Source organism: Passer montanus, unplaced genomic scaffold, assembly GCF_014805655.1.
Source record: "Passer montanus isolate IOZ18808 unplaced genomic scaffold, ASM1480565v1 scaffold8, whole genome shotgun sequence".
NCBI classification, from domain to species: Eukaryota; Metazoa; Chordata; class Aves; order Passeriformes; family Passeridae; genus Passer; species Passer montanus.
Window position 1 is genome coordinate 757233 of NW_024373256.1, and position 17116 is coordinate 774348.

At 60.1% G+C, this 17116-nt stretch overlaps 1 protein-coding gene across 2 annotated transcripts in view; it reads right to left on the reverse strand.

Annotated features, from left to right (window-relative positions):
* Nucleotides 1-17116, reverse strand: part of PRKCB (protein kinase C beta) — an 85925-nt gene that overhangs the window by 26173 nt on the left and 42636 nt on the right. For both annotated transcript variants that reach the window (XM_039732280.1, XM_039732279.1), the window contains exons 4-8: nucleotides 13297-13408; nucleotides 12042-12170; nucleotides 3616-3772; nucleotides 3134-3268; nucleotides 1488-1584 (exon numbers count right to left, since the gene is read on the reverse strand). In XM_039732280.1, coding sequence (XP_039588214.1) covers nucleotides 1488-1584; nucleotides 3134-3268; nucleotides 3616-3772; nucleotides 12042-12170; nucleotides 13297-13408 — 630 coding nt within the window. The remainder of the gene's footprint in view (nucleotides 1-1487; nucleotides 1585-3133; nucleotides 3269-3615; nucleotides 3773-12041; nucleotides 12171-13296; nucleotides 13409-17116) is intronic.

A 17116-nucleotide genomic window follows, 5' to 3' on the forward strand; every position in this document is an offset into this window, starting at 1 on the left:
CAGCAGGACAGGCCCTGGAGGAGCCAGCAGCCCTGGCCCGTGGCACTGCTCTGCTGCTCCCAGGTAAGCTCTGCACAGCAGCTGGGGGTCACCTGTGGCCCTGTCACCCCTGTCCCCGTGCAGGGACCCTGCAGCCTGCCCTGCCACCCTGCCCCGTGGCAAACAGGCCTGAAGGAGCTCTTTGGGGCAAAAAGTGCCTCTGTGTCTGCCTCAGCAGAGAAACGGGGCTGATGGAGATCCAGGCAGGTACAACGTGGCACTTTCTGTCCAGCCCCACATCAGTCCTGCCCCGTGGTGTCCCACTGGAGACATCCCCTGATTGTCCGGCACCGGAGGGGATCACAGAGGAACCACAAACCCGCCGGGGACAGTCCAGAGCAGAAAGACTGACTGACAGACTGACAGACAGAAGACTGACAGACGAACCACCCTCCCTGACAGATGGACTGACTGACTGACAGCCCGTTCTGAACAGACAGACTGACAGACAGACTGACAGTCACCTGCAGAGCTCCCCTCTCCAGGCCACCTGCAGAGCTCCCCTCTCACTGTCCCCTGCAGAGCTCCCCTCTCTGTCACCTGCAGAGCTCCCCTCTCCAGGCCACCTGCAGAGCTCCCCTCTCACTGTCCCCTGCAGAGCTCCCCTCTCTGTCACCTGCAGAGCTCCCCTCTCCAGGTCACCTGCAGCCCCTCAGAGCACGGCAAACCTGGGGAAAGGTCTCTGGGATTTTCACACTCCTTGGGGTGACCCTGGCACGTCCCAGGCTCTGGCACACTCCACCCCTCACCCCTCACTCCCAGCACCAGGCACGGCCCAGCTGGGGGAGATTCCCTGCCTGGCACATCGATTGTCTCCGTGGGAGGAGTGGGGAGCACACAGCAAGGTGTGCTCTGGCACCTCTGCACAAATTGTTTTCTGGTCTGTGCACAACTCATCCTCTGGCTGCCCAGACCCTTCCAACAGCACTGGAACACCATGACACACAGCAAAGGCCAGCTGTCAGTTCTTGGTGCAGCCAGAACCCACTGGTCACAGCCAGCCATTGTATTAGAACTGTGCTTCCTTGGATATTCAGTGAAGTTGTGTATAAATAAGACAAAAAAGCAAGGAGAACAGGAGCTAACTCTGCAGCCTCTGCCTCAGTGCAGAGTTCACGCTGAGAACCAGAAGGGCAGCTCTCCTATTTCTGCATGGCTCATTGCACGTGAGTCTCCAGATGCACCACGCTCACTGCCAGGGCTCCGTGGAGCTTCAGCTCCGCTGAAAAACGGCACATTTCTGCTCCTTCAGCAGCGTCTGGATCAGTCATTCAGCACGAATTCCATGGCTTATTAAGTAGCAAATGGACACCTCTCCTTGGAGCTCCCTGGGCAGGTGGAGCCTGCTCCATGTGCCCTGCCCTGCCAGGGAAGGGCTGGCAGGGAGAGCCCCTTCCCGAGGGCACGGCAGGCAGGAAACCCCCTGAGCCCAAGAAAAATCAACTCACCTCAAATTTCTGCCTCAGTTCCTCATTTCCTTCCTCTCCCTCGGGAGGCACGGGCACGTTGAAATACTCGCCCTCCTCCTGGCTGAGCAGCTTGAACCTGGGGGGACAGAGAGAGCAGGGTCAGGGCTCAGGGAGGCAGGGCCCTGCTCCAGCACAGCTCTGCCTCCCTGGCCTGCACCCCGGGGACCCTCCCAGGCCAGCAGGGCCCCCAAAGCCTCCCCCTGGGCAAGCCCCAGACCCTCAGTGGCCACAGGGAGCTTTCTGGGTCCCTCTCTGTGCTGGGGACCCCCGGAGCCTGGGGAGTGCATGGCACACAGAGTGTGGTGGCACACAGAGCCTGGTGTGCCCCAGAAACCAGTCCTGACCCAACCCACAGACAAACCCGTGCTTCTCGTGACACCACGGGCACAGGCGTGGGCAAACCCCTTCCATCAGCTGCCCCACGAGGACAGCACAGGGCACGTGCCAGTGCCAGGCTGGCACTGCCAACCCCGAGCTCACAGAGAGGCTGCTCCCCCAAAGGAGGAGAAAAGCTTAAGCAGCAATTATCAGAAATCATGGGAATGCCACTCAGGTGGCAGGAGATTCACAGCCCAGATGTGCAGCCGGGCTGGGTGTGACCCCAGATGTGCAGCCGGGCTGGCTCCTGGCTGGCTGTGACCCCAGATGTGCAGCCGGGCTGGGTCATGGCTGGCTGTGACCCCAGATGTGCAGCTGGGCTGGCTCCTGGCCGGCTGTGACCCCAGATGTGACCCCAGATGTGCAGCCGGGCTGGCTGTGACCCCAGAGGCTGCTCCAGGCCAGAGCCTGCCTGCACAGGCTCTCCCTCGAGCTCGTGTCCTCCATGAACTGCAGCTCTTTAGGTACGAAATGTGGATCAGAGCTGCCTCCCCTGCAGTTTACTCCGGCCAGCACTGGGACTGGGGGCTGGGACAGGGAAAACCACTCAGACCTGCACTTGCACACTTTTAACAGGCTGGGAGGGGCTCTGGGCTGCCTCAGGAGCTGGCAGCGCGTGGCACACTCACCCTCACAGGGGATCGGGAGGGACAGCTCCCTGCTGGCCTCCAGAGCAGCAGCCCTGCCCCATCAGGGCCTGGCAGGACCAGCACAGTGTGCCAGACACTGTGCCCAGCTGAGAGGGGACAGGACGGGGCGGGAGAGCAGTGGGAGCACCCTCAGCTCTGCCCAGGAGTGGCACAGTGTGGGCATCTAACCCACCCCATTCCTCCTGCTCCTCTCCATGCCCCAGAGCCCAGCCCGAGGCCATGGAGGAGGGCACACAAGGACAGCCATGCCCTGGCAGCACAGAGGAGGGCACACAGAGGCTGTCCATGCCCTGGCAGCACAGAGGAGGGCACACAGAGGCAGCCACGCCCTGGCAGCACAGAGGAGGGCACACAGAGGCTGTCCATGCCCTGGCACCTCCATGGAGGAGGGCACACAGAGGCTGTCCATGCCCTGCGGCCCCCATGGCAGCAGTGACCCCCAGCAGCCCCAGGGCTGGAGCAGCACCTTCCAGGGGGCTGGGAGGGGTGGCTGGAGCAGAGGGAAGCTGGGAGCTGAGGGGCTGCCCCGTGCCCACACAAACACCCTCTCTGGGGGCTCCTTGTGCCCACGGTGGTGGCACAGCAGGCCCAGCTCACCATCCGTCCACGCCCGACTTCTGCAGCTCGGAGATGCCGAAGGACAGGGAGCCCATGAAATCGTTCCTGCTGGTCAGATCCCAGTCCCAGATCTCCACTGACAACCGCCTGTCCTTGTCTGCCTCCTTCAGCTGGCTGCAAGACAGGAAGGGACAGGGATGGCTTCACCCTCCCCACGTGTCCCCACGCCCCACGGGCACGGTGCCAGGCGAGGGATGGTCCTCAGGGCCTGCTGGGGTCTCCAGGCTCTGATTTCCAAAACACACAGAGGGCACAGAGCCCCTGCCACGCTCACTCTGCTCTGAGCAGGGGCAGGGCAGAGCTTTGAGTGCTTCTGTGCCACTTAGAGAACAAAAAGGATCATTTCTCACTCGAGCCAGCTCAATGCCTCTGAATAATTAAATCAGAGCAAATAAAGCCACATTAATTCTCGGTGGTGAGAAAATTCACTTTACAAATTTCAACGTCCTCCTTGTACTTACAATTTAAATGTCTCGTTCCACTCAGGGTTCAGGGAGCACTTGATAGTTTTGGTCTTCTGTTTGCTTTCGTTTTTGGGGTCAGGGATTAGTTTGAGCTTCACGTAGGGATCTGACAAGCCATTAGGGTCCATGGGAACTAGGTTTTTAGCATCTCTTACTGGGGAAGAGAAAAAGGATTACATTCAGTATTCCAGCTATAAAAATACCCAACAACTGACAACTTCCCCGTGTGCCAAGAGCAAGTGTGAAAATAGTGATTAAAAGCAGAATTAAACGGGATCTGTGCAGACATGGGCATTACATGAGGAACATCATTAACGCCGAGCAAACGCAGCTCTCGTGGACGGGGGAGGCTGCAGGGTCCACTCAGGAGATTATTTTTACTTTCTGACAGGCTGGTTTGTTGTTTGCTCTCGGCTTTAAGCAGTTTAAAGCTGATTTGTTTCCTCTTGCCCCCTGGGAAGCAGAATGGCTCTGATTTGGGGGGCCTGGAGTGGGAGCCGGGGTGGGAGCAGGACCCCGAGGCAGCACAGCCAGCACCCAGCTGCCCCGGCCCCTCGTGGCCCTGGGCATGCCCACGGGCACCATCCCGTGCCCAGGGGGCAGCGTGGCCTGGCTCTGGGGCCAGCATCTCCTCCGGGAAGCAGGGGCAGAGCGGGAAGAGCAAACCCGAGGTGACTCAGCTGCTTCTAATTGGATTGCAGCTCGGGCAAATTCAATACAGCCAGCCTGAGCTGAGTCTCTTCGGCCAGATTAAGTCCAAAAAGCTCTGTCTGCCAGGAGGAGGATCTTATCTTCCCCCCAGGCTGGGCACAGATACCCGAGGTGGGAAATCTGTCGGGTCAGGATGAGCCGAGCCCTAACCTGGGGAAAACTGCAAGGAAGGGCAGAGCAGAGCCCCTCCCCAGGGATCAGGCACAGAGGGTCCTGCCGTGCTGGAACAGCCTGAAATCCCAGCAGGTGCCACCAGCAGCTCTGCTGGGGCTCACAGGGGCTCAGCTTCATCCCCTAACCCGAGGAGGAGGAGGAGGAGGGAACTCCAGCTGCGTGTGCAGCACCACGGGATGGCAGAGGATTCTTCCAGGGCCAGAAGAGCAAAACCAGTTGCCCAGTTCCCAATTCACCAGTAAGGAATTTCTGATGAGGCTGGGAAGCAGAGCTTTGAGAAGGGAATTAATGCCCCAGAATCTGCCGTCTATTGCTGCCCTCCCAAAGCACTGCCCAATTTCCAGCTCCATGGAATTGAACTCGTAGCTAAAATCCAACTCTGCATTGATAAACGAGCTCATTTATCAAACGTGGCAGCCCTGAGAGCAGCCTGGGAGGCAGAGAGGTGTGAGTGTGCTGCAGGGGGAGGCACGGCTGCCCCCCATCCCCAGGGCCCTGCAGCAGCCCTGCCCCTCCATCCCCGAGGGGGCACCAGCCGGGGATGCTGGCACAGAGTCACCAGCTCCTGGGCTTGGCTCAGAAGGGACCTTAAAGCCCAGCCAGTGGCACCCCCTGGGGCTGCCTGTGCCCCCGGGGCTGGCAGGGCATGGGGAACGATGCTGAACCCACCCCCACCCTGAGCTCCTCCTGTCACCTTGCTGCCTTTAAAACAACCACGCAAACCTGTTCCCAGTGCCCCTGGGAGCCTCAGGGACAGCGACAGGGCACTGCTGGCAGCACCAGGGTGGGGGACTGGGCTCCTTGCTGCCTTTAAAACAACCACGCAAACCTGTTGCCAGTGCCCCTGGGAGCCTCAGGGACAGGGACAGGGCACTGCTGGCAGCACCAGGGCGGGGGACTGGGCCGCTCCTCGCTGCTGACCCCTCCTCCTGCCCCAGGAACAGCCAGGACCCCGCTGTGAGCAGCAGCAGCAGCCCAGGGCTGGCAGAGGCTCTGGGCTGGCACAGGCAGTGTCCCCGCTCTGGGAGGAGACACAGAATGATGTCACACGTGTGCCACCATCCCAAAGCCAGCAGAGCCCCTGCAGAGTGATGAGCAGCCCTGTGTTGCTGCTCTGGCTGCCCTTCTCTTCTCCAAGGAGCAGGAGAAGCCGTCCTGGCCCTCGCCGTTAATCAGTTTATGCCCTGAAGCATGAGATTTGGTTACCTCATGTTATTATCTCAGCGTGCAGACCTCAAAATTTCATTAATGGGAATAATTTTATCTGTTCATGTAAAAAAACCAAAATGCTTCTGCTTGACCTTAAGAAACTTCCTGGCTTTTCAAGCAGAAATCAACAATTAAGGGGAGGGAAAACAGAAACCTGGAGCGGCGCAGCAGCGATACCCCACGGCAGGGAGAAGAGCTCCTCGCCAACACTGATGGCATTTATTTGACAGTTAAATCTGATGTAAAACCGTTTTACATCGCTCATATCCTGACAGTTTTGTGCATCATTAAGAAGCAGTAACATCATTATTAACAGGGATGAGTAGCAATGATATGATCGCATTTAAAGCAGGTCCTAAATCACTCTGGGCTCCAAGTGTGGCCAAGGAGGTGGCACTGGGCTCGGGACGAGGTGCTGGCAAGCCCTGGGCGTGTCTGGAGTGGGGGGTTCAGGGGGCAGTGCCCTCCTGCCCACACACCTGGGGACACTGCTGCAGTGCCACGGGAAGGAGGTGTCACCACTCTGCCTCGAGCGCCCGGCAGGCAGAGCTGCGTGAGTGACATCTGAGTTTACTCTGCAAAGTTTGCAACAGCTTCTCAATAATGGCTCAGACAAAATCTCTGGATGACTCTGGCAGCTGTAACTGCAGAGCCTGAGAAGAGACACCCCCGTGTCCCTGGAAAGTGGGAGCAGCTCAGTCTGTGCCCAGAGCTCGGGGGTCAGGCCAGGAGCTCCCTGTGGCTCTGGCAGCAGGGCAGGACCCTTCCCCAGCTCCCAGGCTTGCAAGGACAGGCAGGATTAATGCCCTGCATGAACAAACCCCAGCGAGTGGTTTCCTGAGTCTGCCAGGCAGGGCTCTCTTTGATGTGAAATGCAGAGAAGTCCACAACAAACTGCTCCTGCCTGCTCTCCAGGCAGCTCCCACGGCTGCCCCTGCTCTCCGAGCCTGTTCAGAGCTGGCAGCTCTGCCTCCCACTGCCCCCCACAGGAAAAGGGCCTGGCACAGGGAAACCCCACTGCCACGGCCCTGCAGGGGCTCAAGGGCTTGGAGCAGCCTGGTCTAAGGGAGGGTGCTCCTGCCTGTGCCAAGGGCTTGGGGCTGGGTGGTCTTCAAAAAACCATTCCAGGATTCTACGGATCTGCTAAAAACCCTTACAGACCCGGCTCCCTGCAAGGTCAGAGCTGCACGCCCTCATCCCAGCCCATCACCCCCTGGCCCTCCATTCCCCAGCTCCTGATGGGATTTTGGAGAGGGGAGGGCTCATGTTCCCCCTGCAGCATCCCTGGGCAGGAGCAGCCCCGTGGCATCGGCACCCAGCACTCACATTAACACCCTGCTGAGTTAAACCATTTAATTCCTGCTCTGGTGAGAACGTATTTGCACATGCTCGTACCATGGGAAAGGCACAGGACTCAGTACAGCTGCATCTGCCTGGGCCGGTGATTATTAATTAACGCACTTCCAGCTCGTTTATCTAATCAGCATAACTGGGTTCAGTTTTGGCCACTGTTTTCCCTCATCAGGTCGGTAAAGAGGGGAGCTCCGGTGCCCCAGGAGCACCGGGAGGGCAGGGACCGCCGGGGACATCGGCACAAGGAGGGGACATCAAAGAGGGAGGGGAGGGGCACCGGGCACCCCGGGCTCCACACAGACAGACAGACAGACAGACACACAGAGACAGACACCGGGAACCCTCTGCTCCACACAGACACACACAGACACACAGACAGACAGACACACACATGGCAAAAGCCACTCTAGAGCCTCCCGAGTGCCACAGCACAGCCCCTGCCCCCTCATCCCCTTCGTCTCTGCCCCTGCCCGTCCCTGTCCCCTGACCCAGCTCCGGAGCTGCAGTGGGATGCGCTGGCACAGGACAGCTGAGGAGGGAAGGGCTGGTTGTGGTTCAGAGCCCTGCACGGAGCCCTGCACAGCTCAGCCCGGGCCAGCCGTGCGTTAATGCAGCCGGCCCTGCCATCCTCCCCTCTGGCTCAGAGCCCACAGCCCTTAACAGGGCAGGCTCAGCACCACCTGCCCTGCAGGCTCTGCCACTCTGCAAGGCTCCGTGCCACGTCCATTCCCTGGCATTCCCTGGCATTTCCACTTCTCTCCACTGCCTTTTCCGACTGGTGAGACACAGGATCAAAGCCCAGGGCAGGACAGGGTGTGAAGGAGTGTTTGCTCCTGTCCCAGCAGCCAGGCAATGCCCTGGGTGTGCCTGCTGCACCAGGGCCTCAGACACACATCCACGTTCTGGACACTGGGCAGGAATTCCTCCCTGGCAGGGTGGGCAGGCCTGGCACAGGTGCCAGAGCAGCTGTGGCTGCCCCTGGATCCCTGGCAGTGCCCAGGCCAGGCTGGACAGGCTGGGAGCACCTGGGGCAGTGGGAGGTGTCCCTGCCCACGAGATGAATTTCAGGGTCCCTTCCAATCCAAGCCATTGCAGGACTCGGTGAAAATCCGTGTTTTCCCCTGGGAGGGAAAGAGCGGCTCTGCAGAGAGGAGGGAGAAGCTCGGAGTGAGAGCAGAGAGCAGCGCAGAGCTGAGGAGCTCCGGCAAACCCCGGCGGATCTGTCAGCTCGCAGCAGAGTGAGCGGAGCCGGCCGTGCCCGTGCCCGTGCTGCCGCCTGCAGGCACCGGGCACCTCCGCACCGGGCACTGCCCACGGCACACCGGGCACCTCCGCACCGGGCACTCCCACACCGGGCACTTCCCAGGGCACACCGAGCACCTTCCCTGGCACACTGGGCACTTCCCCAGCACCACAGGCACTGCCCACAGCACACCGGGCACTTCCACACTGGGCACAACCACACCGGGCACCTCCGCACCGGGCACTGCCCACGGCACACCGGGCACCTCCGCACCGGGCACTCCCACACCGGGCACTTCCCAGGGCACACCGAGCACCTTCCCTGGCACACTGGGCACTTCCCCAGCACCACAGGCACTGCCCACAGCACACCGGGCACTTCCAGGGCACACCGGGCACCTTCCCTGGCACACCAGGCACTTCCCAGGGAACACCAGGCACTTTCACACCGGGCACCTTCCCCGGCACACTGGGCACTTCCACAGCACACCGGGCACTTCCAGGGCACACCGGGCACCTTCCCTGGCACACCAGGCACTTCCCAGGGAACACCAGGCACTTTCACACCGGGCACCTTCCCCGGCACACTGGGCACTTCCACAGCACACCGGGCACTCCCATGGCACACCAGACACTTCCAGGGCACACTGGGCACCTTCCCTGGCACACCAGGCACCTTCCCCAGCACATCAGGCACTTCCATGGCACACCAGGCACTGCCCACGGCACACCGGGCACTTCCACAGTACACTGGGCACTTCCATGGTACACCACGCACCTCACACGGCACACCGGGCACTGCCCAGGGCACACCAGGCACTTCCCACACTGGGCACAACCACACCGGGCACCTCCGCACCGGGCACTGCCCACGGCACACCGGGCACCTCCGCACCGGGCACCTCCGCACCGGGCACATCCACACCAGGCACTCCCACACCGGGTACTGCCCACAGCACACCGGGCACCTCCGCACCGGGCACTTCCCAGGGCACACCGAGCACCTTCCCCGGCACACCAGGCACTTCCCAGGGAACACCAGGCACTTCCACACTGGGCACCTTCCCAGGCACACGGGGCACTTCCACAGCACACTGGGCACTCCCACGGCACGTCGGGCACTTCCACGGTACACTGAGCTTTTCCATAGCACACCGGGCACTGCCCAGGGCACACCGGGCACTCCCAGGGCACACCGGGCACTCCTGGGGCTCAGCCCCTTCCCCAGCCCTGTTCCCTGCCCTGGCCATGCTCCAGCCCCTCGTGTCCCTGCTCTGGGGGCCCAGAGCTGCCCCAGGGCTGCAGGAGGTGCCCAGCAGTGCCAGCACAGCCTTGGGCGGCTCCATCTCCAAGGGCTGGTGCCCACCTGCGTTCTGTGCCCATCTGGGCTCCGCAGTGCCCGGCTCTCCTCTCCCAGAGCACTCCCACTCTGCTCTGGAGAGCTCAGCACGCTTCCCTTCCTTTCTGGAAAACCAGCAGCTGCCACGTTTTCACCAACACCTCCAGAGCGGGCCAAAAATAAACCAGCCTTCGAAACGGAGCTGGGGAGACGAGAATCCAGCTGCACAGAGGGCTGGCAGCTCCTCCTGCCCTGGCACCAGGCAGCCTCTGTGCCAGCAGCACCCCGCTGCCATGGGATGGGGGCTGGAGGGAAACACAGCATCCTTAGGGCTGGAAAACACCTCCAGGATCACAGAGACCTCCAGGATCACCAAGACCTCCAGGATCACAAAGACCTCCAGGATCACCAAGACCTCCAGGATCACCAAGACCTCCAGGATCACCAAGACCTCCAGGATCACAGAGACCTCCAGGATCACCGAGACCTCCAGGATCACCAAGACCTCCAGGATCACAAAGATCTCCAGGATCACCAAGATCTCCAGGATCACCAAGACCTCCAGGATCACCAAGACCTCCAGGATCACCAAGACCTCCAGGATCTCTGAGTCCAGCCTGCAGGGAGCTGCCTGGGAAGCAGGACTTCTGCCAACAGTTCTGCCTGCTTCACTGAGGCTCTCTTTTGAGGACAAACACCAAAAAATAAACTCTAAACTCCTCCACAACTTTTTGCAATTTCTCACTAACACTTTCAACAACTTGCTATTTTTCCTGAGAACACTCCTGATGCCTCTCGGGGGGGACGAGCCCCCCTGAGAGCGGCGAGGAGCACCTCGGGATCCCCCGGGGCCAGCCCCATCCCACGACACGAACCCGGGCGTGTCACGGCTCCTCTGGTGTGCCAGGACGTGGGAGCCGGAGCCAGCCGGGCGCGGGGGAGGATGGAGAGGATCCGGTGCTGCCACGGGTGTCCCAGGCGGGGTCCCTGCCCACCCGGGGGCACTTCACACCCCTGGCTTTGACTCATCCGGGAATAACTGCGACAGCTCCGCCGGGGCTGCCTGCTCCCCGCGTGGGCACAGCCTCCTGCCCAGCCCGGAGCAGCTCAGCCCTGCAGGGATGTCACTGCTGTGCCCACAGCCAGCCATCCCCGGCTGCCGCCCGCGGGCACGGCTCCAGCAGCCCCCAGAGCCCGCGCTGGGGACAAGGGGCTTCACAGGAGCGGGGCTCAGAGTTTGTGAGGTGCTTGTAGGCGTTATCTCCTGGGAACTCGAGGTGGCAAAAGCCTCTAGAGATGGGATAATCCTGATCCCTGGCACAGGATTGTCCGGGGAACCCTCCAGGGAACAACACCCTCCCCAGGGTCCTGCAGATGCTGAAATTCTACATCGCTCAAAAACCGCTTTGAAAATCTGTGCCTGGAAGTGCCATGAGCCCTGGAGCCCCAGGCAGGCTTTGCCAGAGGGGCTCAAAAGCCTTGTCCTGCCTTGCAGGGGCTCCTGGGCACTGGCAGCCCCTGGCAGCACGTACCTCTGTTGGCAGCTCCCCATGTGTGGAGACGCAAGGCTTGACTCTACTTTCAGAAGGCTGGGTTACTATATTATGATATATATTATATTAAGATACTACCTTAAAACTATACCAAAAGAACAGTGAGAAAAGAATTCGTCAGAAAGCTAGAAAGAACAAGAATAGAATGCAGAACAAATTCTCCCCAGGGTCCTGCAGATGCTGAAATTCTACATCGCTCAAAAACCGCTTTGAAAATCTGTGCCTGGAAGTGCCATGAGCCCTGGAGCCCCAGGCAGGCTTTGCCAGAGGGGCTCAAAGCCTTGTCCTGCCTTGCAGGGGCTCCTGGGCACTGGCAGCCCCTGGCAGCCCCTGGCAGCACGTACTCTGTTGGTAACTCCCCATGTGTGGAGATGCAAGGCTTGACTCTACTTTCAGAAGGCTGGGTTACTATATTATGATATATATTATATTAAGATACTACCTTAAAACTATACCAAAAGAACAGTGAGAAAAGAATTCGTCAGAAAGCTAGAAAGAACAAGAATAGAATGCAGAGCAAATTGTGACTCTCAGGGTCCGATGCAGCTGCATCTGTGGTTAGAAATTAGAAACAACCAACCTGCCCCAATCCCAGCTGCACCTGTTGCATTCCATGCAGCAGATCGTTATTGTAATGCAGAGCAAATTGTGACTCTCAGGGTCCGATGCAGCTGCATCTGTGGTTAGAAATTAGAAACAACCAACCTGCCCCAATCCCAGCTGCACCCGTTGCATTCCATGCAGCAGATCGTTATTGCTTACGCTCCTTTCCTGAGGCCTGCAGCTCCTCAGGAGGAGAAAAGCCTAGCAGAGGGCTGTTGATGGGTGTCAGGGTGCCGTACCTACGACGGTGAGCACGTCCTTGTCGATGTCGGCGCGGATGTAGATGCGGCCGCGGCGCTCCGTGTGGTCGGTCCCGCACAGGCTGGGCACGTTCATCACGCAGCGCTTGTGCACGTTCATCATGCAGGCTGTGGGACACGAGGGGACACTCAGCACCCTGCCACGCGAGCAGGGCACGGGGACGAGCTGCCCTCCTCCTGGAGCGGGGCAGTGTCGGGGACTGCGGGAGGAGCAGAGCGAATGGATCCGCAGGGCAGCTGGGGCTCCGCAGAGCCTGGGCTCAGGAACACACAGGAGCCCACTGCCAGCACCTCTGGGTGACAGACCCCAGGGCTCTGGGCCCTGCTCAGCTGCCTGAGTTCTGCTGCCTCATTGAAATTGCCTCCTGTCACCCCAGGGTGCTCAGCTGGAGCCAGCAGGAGCCAAAATGGGCATTAAAAACTACCCGTGTGCCTGTACACAGAGAGGCATGAAGATCTGTCTATCTATAGAGATACATAGATCAGTATTTACATTTTAAAGCGGCTCACTTCCCCTTGGCAGCATTCCCAAGGTTCTAAGGAATAAGCTGTTCCCAGACAGCCAAGCTTCCCCATCCCCGAGCAGGGAGCAGCCGAGCTCGCTGCTCCCACCGGCGCACGCTGCCTGTCCCAGTCCCCCTAAATAGGAACACCCAGGATTAACTCGGAAAATTACCCATGCCATCCCCTTCCCTCTGCTGCCAGCCCCCGGTTTCCGCTCGCTGCGCAGCGACTCCCGGCTGGCGGCGGCACCGCGCGGCTCGGCCACAGGGTGTCACCCGGAGCCAGCCGAGCGCCGGGGATGCGGGGATGGGGCACGGGGATGCGGGATGCTGTGGGGATGCAGGGCACGGGGGATGCAGGGATGCTGCGGGGATGCTGCAGGCAGGGCGGGTACCACAAGGATGCTGCTGTGGGGCTGCTCCTGGAGAGGAGTTTGGGCGATGCTGCCGCAGCGGGGGACATGGGGGGGCTGCACAAAGGGGTGTGAGGGTGCTGCTGCAGAGGGATGCGGGGAGCCTCCCCCCAAGGCAGAGCCTTGCCCTCCCGTCTCCCCACAGCAGCCCCGGGGTGCCCACAGAGGGTGAGGAGGTGCCCACTCGTGTCCCTCGGGCACTCAAACCCTGCAGCTCCACACTGCTGGCACAGGGCAGGGGCTCTGGGCTGCAGCTCCTGATCCTGGGGTGCCCGAGCCCCCCAGGGGGTGCCGAGCCCCCTCCCGTCAGTCACTTACTGTCACATTTCATCCCCTGGTGAATGAGCCCGTACAGCAAGGACCCGCAGTGGTCACAGAAGGTGGGGCTGGAGTACGTGTGGATTTTAAATTTGTGTTTGCTCCGGGGATCCTGGGAGGAAAACAAAGGCCACAGATTAGGAACTTGCATCCAGCGTTGGCAAGGCAGCCCTGCTCTCCCCATCCCAAGTGCCAGCTGGCCCTGGAGGTGCTGCTAATGGACTTCAGTCAACTGCCACCGACTCGTGGGGACCTTTTCCAGCAACCACCAGGATCCAGCTTTATTCCTCCTCATCTGTGTTGCCATAACAATGAGAAGCAAGGCACTGGCTTGGCTGGGGATTTACTGTTTTTCAATAACTCTGACTTAGCATGGAAAACACCAGGTGAAAGTGGCAGGTAGGAACCAACAGAAGGGCTGGACACTGCTCAGCTTCCACGCAGGGCAGGAAAAACCAGCCTTGATTCCATCTGTATTAAGCCTGCCCAGGGAGCATCTCTTGTGCTCTGTTGCCAGCCCTCCCTCACACTCCAGGCATCCAAGCTGCTTTAATATTTTGAGCTTTCTTACAAGCAAGGGCAGGTTTTTGCCCAGCAGCAGAGGGTGCAGAGCAGCAGAGCCCAGTTTATCCCTTCATCCCTTGTGCAGGCACTGGGCAAACTCCTGGGCTCCAGAAGGGTCAACAGGAGTCAGAGCCAAACAAACCCAAATTGTGGGATCAGAACGGGTTGGGAGGGAACTTAAATCCCACCCAGTGCCACCCCTGCCATGGGCAGGGACACCTCCCACTGCTCCAGGCTGTTCCCAGCCCTGTCCAGCCTGGCCTGGGCACTGCCAGGGATCCAGGGGCAGCCCCAGCTGCTCTGGGCACCTGTGCCAGAGACAACTTCCAGAAGGAACAGCTTCTCAGCAGGGAGACAGAGCCCAGCACTGAGGCAGAGCGAGGGTTTGGCCTCTCTTGGCACGTTCTGGGCAGGGGGAGGCTGGAGCAGGGCTGGGCAGGGGCAGCTGCTGGGGCTCACACCCCGGGCCAGGGGAAGGCTCCAGCAGCAGCAGCTTCATTTCAGCTCACGTTAATTGTTTAAGGGTTAGGGATGAGGCTCGGCTCCTGGCTCTGTCATTGGAGCTGAGCAGCTTTTTAATGGCCTGGAAAGCTGCCCAGGCTTTAGCAAAGACACCTTTTCAGGGCACTGCGAGCCGAGTAAATAAATAAAGAGTGGAATCAGAAGCGAGCTATAACACCACTGCCAATACATTCCATCCCCCTGAAATTCATTTCCCAGCACTGTTGCACTGGAGCCTGCAGCTGCATTAATCACCAACATTCTGCTCTGGTGCTCAGCAGCACAGAGAGCCCCAGTGGCACCTGCAGGGGAAAACCAACAGAGCTTCCTTGGACTTGGTCTGTGCCGTGCCAGGGACGGGGCACAGGCTTCAGCCAAGGCACTGAGGCTGGAAAATCTCACATTTTACCCCGAGGAAACGGCTTGCAGCCAGCTGCCAGCAGGGCTCCAGCTGGCAGGGTGGCAGGGAGGCTGAGGGAGCAGGGTCACAACAGCCTGTCCTCTGGAGCAGCCAGTTCTGCAGTGACCACAGGCCTGAGAGCCTTCTGCGTTCCTCAGCCACTTACAGGAGAGCAGAGAAATTCAGCCTGGATTTTAGGCTAGAACAGGAGGTGGGGGGAGTTTCCCCCCACGAAACTCAGGGCAGGCAGCTGGGACTCAGCCTTGAGGTGGTCTGGAGAGTTCCAGCCCAAACCTCACTGTGATCCTGACTCCCCAGCCAGTGTCCTGGGAGGGAGGAGCTCCCTGGCTGCCAGCCCTGCATCCTGCAGAGCCCCGGGCACAGCAGCCCTGCAGCAGGCAGCCAGGCAGGGCAGGGGACACGGGGGTGCCACAGGGACCCCCGAGCTGCTGCGCTCCCTCCCAGGAGCAGAGACAACTGCTCAGGCAAGCGAGAGCATCAGTCATTCATAAAAACACGAGCTCTGTGCACAAGGAGGCAGCTCCCACTCCGTGTGAAGGATCTGAATTCCCACTGGGAGCCAGAGTTCGAGAAGGCAGAGCTGGAAAAGCAAAGAGTCAAAGCCTTTGGGCTGGGCTCCCCAGAGCAGCACCCTGCCCTGGAGGGGTTCCCCTTCTGCTGCCACCCCAGGGCAGAGCCAGAGGCTAACGGGGTGATGGAGCTGCTGGGCTCTGGCACCTCAGAAAGTGCCAGGGAGTGGCAGTTCCGGGGATCATTCTGAGCAGGGCTGAGCCTCTGCACAGACTATTTTTGTACCACGGAGACAGGACTGACGAGAACACTGCGCATGCAGATGCTGAGACTTAAAACAAGAGTGGTTAAAAAGAAGTTTGCCAAGAAAAGAAAAGGCTCTTCTCCTCCCCCAGCAGCGCTGAGCCAGCCTGAAGAATGGGGCAGGAGCAGCTTTCTTTGGAGCTGGAAATTGCCATGAGCAGAGCCAGAGCATGGTGAGGCCCTTCCCTTCCCTTCCCTTCCCTTCCCTTCCCTTCCCTTCCCTTCCCGTCAGTGCTGCAATGTCCCATCCCTGACTGATTGCATCTGAGGTTTCTCCATTTGTTTCCTGGCCTAAACAAGAAAAGATTTCCTCCCTGTGAGGTGCCCAGAGCAGCTGGGGCTCCCCTGGATCCCCGGAGTGCCCCAGGCCAGGCTGGAGGGGCTGGGGCAGTGGGAGGTGACCCTGCCGTGGGTCTCCCAGGGCACTGGAGCTCCAAATCTCCTGCAGCAGAGCCTGGGGAAGGGGCAGCTGCACCCACACCGAGCCAAGGGTGTCTGAAAGCTCTGCACTCACATTTGCTGCGTCTGACAGAACACAGAGCTTTGCCTTCAAGATTAGGGGCTGCTGCTTTCCCCGTCTCATTGCAAAGGAAGCTTTAAATTATCTCTGCTGAAGAAGAATTAGCACAGTTCATGTGAAGAGACCATTTTAAAGTGAATTTCATAGTGATTTAAGCAGCATAATAGCAAATACAACACAGCCACAGCTTACTGCCTGCGCCGAACAAACCCTGGCAGGGACACAAACCCAAACCCTCGCAATGATCCCCACATTTCCTGAGTGGAGAATCCCCTCGGTGTGCAGGGGCAGCTCACGGCAGGCACGAGTGGTCTGGCTCCCCTGGCAGGGAAGGCAGGGCTGGCAGAGGCAGGTCAGGGCTGGCAGCTGGGGTGGCACGGTGCCACCGTGCAGGCTGCTCCTGGGACACCCAGCAGGGACAGCAGCAGCCTGCTGGCAGGGAGCTGCTGCCCTGGCCGTGCCCACCTGCCTGCCCGGGCACAGGGCACCCGTGGTGAGAAACAGCCCCCAGCCCCAGCAGAAAGCACGGGAGGAAGGTCGGGAGCAGGGAGCGAGGGCGACGGGTCTGTGTCCCTGAGAGAGCCACAGGAAATCCCAGACAGTGCCCACAGGAGCTTACACAGCACAGGAAACAGGTTTGGGGCTCCAGCAGGCCCGTGGGACTCGGTGGCCTTTAAATCCCTGGGTTCCAGGGTTCTGGAGCATCCTTTCTGCCACCCCACTCCTCCTCGGCAGCCTTTCCCACCCTGCCAGGCCACAGAGGCACCTGGGCACGGCCGCAGCACTGAGTGACAGCCAGACAGAAGAGTTTTCCTGCAGCCTGCAGTGTTCCAGAGCTGCCAGGGCACAGGGGCTGTGCAGGATGGGGCAGCTCCTGGGGAAGGAGCAGCAGCCACGGGCACTGTGCTGGGGCAAGCACACCCTCCTGCCAGAGAGCACCCTGCCCCAGAGCGCTGCCCAGGCAGGGCAGGGCAGGGCTGGGGGTGACAGAACCTCTGCTC